The sequence below is a fragment of the Quercus lobata genome, chromosome 6 (genome assembly GCF_001633185.2).
Source record: "Quercus lobata isolate SW786 chromosome 6, ValleyOak3.0 Primary Assembly, whole genome shotgun sequence".
Classification (NCBI taxonomy): Eukaryota; Viridiplantae; Streptophyta; class Magnoliopsida; order Fagales; family Fagaceae; genus Quercus; species Quercus lobata.
In genome coordinates, this window is record NC_044909.1 from 2,352,370 (window position 1) to 2,356,067 (window position 3,698).

Consider the following 3,698-nt stretch of genomic DNA (forward strand, 5'->3'; position numbering starts at 1 on the left):
CAAATACCTTTCATTAGCTCCAGCTGTCTTTGACCATAGTAAGCATAGCCTTTTTGTTCCAACTTTGGAGTGCTTAAGTCAACATGCAATTGAGCTTCAGTTAGTGACTTTAGATTCTTTAAATCATACCCTTCTGCCACAAAATCATATAATCTAAAGTACTCAAGGGCTGGAGTATCAATGATAATCTTGTACTCACAGAACTCCGTACTATATTCATCTTCTATAGCACATTCAATGGTCAAACGCTTCAATATACGGGCAGAAATCTTAAAGCAACGTATTCTTTTCATTCCGCATTTCACTATAGACAGTTCTTCTAGCACAGGGCAGCTAGAAAATAACTTATGAGTTGAGTCATCATCTGAAAATTCAATGGAATTCAGATGGAGGGTTCTGAGACTTAGTAAAAATACGGAAGCAGGAACATTGAGCACAAATTTTGTTCCTAGTTTAAGGTACACCAGTGATGCAGATGTAAAAAGGCCACAATATAGAGAGTATTTAGAGTTTCTCATGGGGAAACAGAGATCAAGCTCTTGAACTTTACCCCACACTGCACTGCAAATCCATGCATTCACCTGTGAGGGTTCATAGTCTTGACCACATTTCAAATGAAACCTGTGTATGCGTGGTGCGTTGTGTAGTTTAAGCACTCTATCCACAAAACTTGAGAAGCTCACTCTCAAATCTTGTGTTGATTTACTGCCAGGCCTTCTTCCATGTAACAATAACTCATCATCAAAGTCCAAATTGGGTACTGAAGACCAAAGATTCTTCCACGTGGTGGATAAAATGGATGTTCCCACCGCATATTTTGTTGGAAGAAAAGATAGGATGTGGCAAAGCACTTTGTACGGTAATCTGTTGATTCCATCTTTCTCTTCCTTTTCTCTATGATAAACCCTGTCTTCGGCTTCTTGGACTATGGCTTTCTTAAAAATGTTGTGGCTAATTGTGGAAATACTGCCCTTGTATTCCGCCACTCCCCACTTGCTTCCAAGGCCCTAAAAAAAATCAACTATGTTTCCGAAATACTGCCTATCAGCAAGGACTAATCAAATGCAAACTCAAAGTCGGAGAGCTTGTATGTTAGACACACTTTTGAGTCGGTTTGATAGAAACTACCATCCAATATGTTTGATAACAATAACAAAAACAAAAACTAAGTTTCAAAAATAGTGCTTATTAGTGAAGACTAATCAAATACAAACTCACCTCTCCAAAGTCGAGAGCTCGTATGTTAATCACACTTTTGATTTGGTTCAACAGAAACTGTCATCCAATATGTTTGATAACAATAACAAAAACAAAAACAAAAACTTCAGTTTTAGAAATAGTGCTTATTAGTGAAGACTAATCAAATACAAACTCACCTCTCTTAAGGCGAGAGCTACGTTAGGCACAATTCTGATTCGGTTCGATAGAAACTTCGACAGAAACTGCCATCCAATATGTTTGATAACAATTACAAAAATCAAGTTTCAGAAATAGTGCTTAGTAGTGAAGACTATTTAATACAAACTCACCTCTCCAATGTCAAGAGCTCATATGTTAGGCATGCTTTTGAGTAGGTCCGACAAAAACATACATCCAACAAGTTTGTTAACATTTACCTCCAAATGGCTCACATTATGCAATGTAGGCAGGTTGCTACCTGATAACATGAGCGCCTTCATTCATTAAAAAATACTTGTCAAATCAAAAAATCTTGAAAGGTGTCTTTTTTAATCGTATTAAGTAATGAGAAATGATTAGTATACACAACTAAGTGTATACATAGTACACACAAATTGCAATTTACAAAGGAACTCGTGACTTTAAGTCACTATTAGAGTGTGTAATAGACACTACTCTTAACTCTTAAGTAATTGACTAGCATACTGAAAAAGAGCCAGAGAGAAGATTGTAAGAGGACAAAATGTAAGTGTTAGGAAAGCTAACCTCCATAGAATCACCAGTTAAATGCAAGACCTTGACATTATGAATACCTTTGATTATCTCCAGCACTTTTTTGACCATAATAAGCACGGTCCCTTTGTTCTATCCTTCGAGTGCTTAAATCCGCATGCACTTGAGCTTCAATTAGTGATTTTAGATTCTTAAAATGATACCCTTCTGCTACATAACCATATAGTCTAAGGTATTCAAGTTTTGGAGCATCAATAACAATTTTATACCCACAGAATTCTGTAGCATATTCATTATCTAATATAGCACATTCCATGGCCAAACACTTGAGTGCATGGGCAGAAATGTTAAAACAACGTATGTTTTTCATTCCACATTCCTCTATAAATAGTTGTTCTAGCACAGGGCAGCTCGAAATAAGCTTATGTGTCGAAGCATCATCTGAAAATTCAATTGAGTTCAGATGGAGAGTCTTAAGGCTTGGTAAAAGTACAGAAGCAGGAACATTGAGCACAAAGTTCGTGCCTAGTTTTAGGTAAACCAGTGATTCAGTTCTAAAAAGATGACCGTGCACAGTGGGGACACACAGATGAAGCTTCTGTACATGACGCCGTAGTGCTTGGTAAATCCATGCATTGACATGTGAGGATTCATAATTTTGAGCACATTTCAAACGAAACCAATGTAGGCGTGGTGCATTGTGTAGAATGAGCACTCTATCCACAAAACTTGAGAAGCTCACTCTCAAATCTTCTACTGGTTTATTGATAAGGTTTTCTTCATGTAACAATAAGCCATCCTCAAAGTCTACTAAAGCCCAAATATTCTTCCCCTTGGTGGATAAAACAGAAGTTGCCACTGCATGTTTTGTTGGAAGAAATGAGAGGATGTGACAAAGTACTTTGCATGGTAAATTGCTGATCCTATCTTCCTTTTCGCGGACTATGACTCCCGTCAAAATGTTCAGGCGTCTTGAGGAAACACCACCCTGATATTTTATTTGCCTATTGCTTTTCAGAGAATAAGAAATTCTCTGGCGTTTTGAGTTTGATTCCATTGTTTCTTATACTTCCCGACCGTATGATTTAGTTGCTGAGAAAACAAAAAACAAGCAGTTAGAACTTATACATCATTACTTGGGATACAATATTACACTTTGTCACAATTTAATATTATTGAGATAAGCTCTCGAATACAAGGGCACAAACAAAACATGAAAAGATCAGATTCTAATATCATGCTTTATGTACTCTATAAAACCACAAGCATCCTGTCACCAAGATCAACAATCTAAAAACATAGATAATTATATTATTCTGGCAGCCATTTTGAGACCTAACCTACCAAGTATATAATGGGGAATATTTTAACCTTCGTAACTTGGGGGACCAACGTATAGCCATTTTGTTTTAATGCAAACTAGTAGTTATTTATTAGTATTAATTTACAAAATATCTACAAGAGAAACTTTGAAACGGCTACTAAAATTTATGAAGAGTAAAACTTAGATAATGCTCATTAACAGCAGTAAATTAGGTTTTCCAATTAATTGAAACACATATACATTGAATCAAATTGGGAAACCTAATGTATTAATTGCATCAAAGGAATTACACATAAATTTTGACATTTTGCAAAAAAGCTTATAAATTGATGTGACAATGAACATGATTTGTCACATCAAAAACATAATAAATAAATAAAAATGAGATTAGGGATACTACAAATTTTACTACATAAATCATACAAATTGATATGTGTCATTGATCCCCAAAAATAGTAATTTA

At 35.6% G+C, this 3,698-nt stretch overlaps 2 protein-coding genes across 2 annotated transcripts; both read right to left on the reverse strand.

Annotated features, from left to right (window-relative positions):
- Positions 1-241: 241 nt before the first annotated feature.
- On the reverse strand, positions 242-1,679 carry LOC115994648 (F-box/LRR-repeat protein At3g59190-like). Its single transcript, XM_031118866.1, has 5 exons — positions 1,617-1,679; positions 1,377-1,442; positions 1,219-1,275; positions 346-1,007; positions 242-248 (listed from the first exon to the last, which is right to left on the reverse strand). The coding sequence occupies exons 1-5, from the start codon at positions 1,677-1,679 to the stop codon at positions 242-244; spliced, it is 855 nt and encodes a 284-aa protein (XP_030974726.1).
- Positions 1,680-1,856: 177 nt separating this feature from the next.
- LOC115994649 (F-box/LRR-repeat protein At3g59190-like) lies at positions 1,857-2,968 on the reverse strand. The gene is made up of 3 exons (XM_031118867.1): positions 2,131-2,968; positions 1,945-2,009; positions 1,857-1,883 (listed from the first exon to the last, which is right to left on the reverse strand). Exons 1-3 carry the CDS (start codon positions 2,966-2,968, stop codon positions 1,857-1,859), a joined length of 930 nt encoding a protein of 309 aa, XP_030974727.1.
- Between the last annotated feature and the right edge of the window lie 730 nt (positions 2,969-3,698).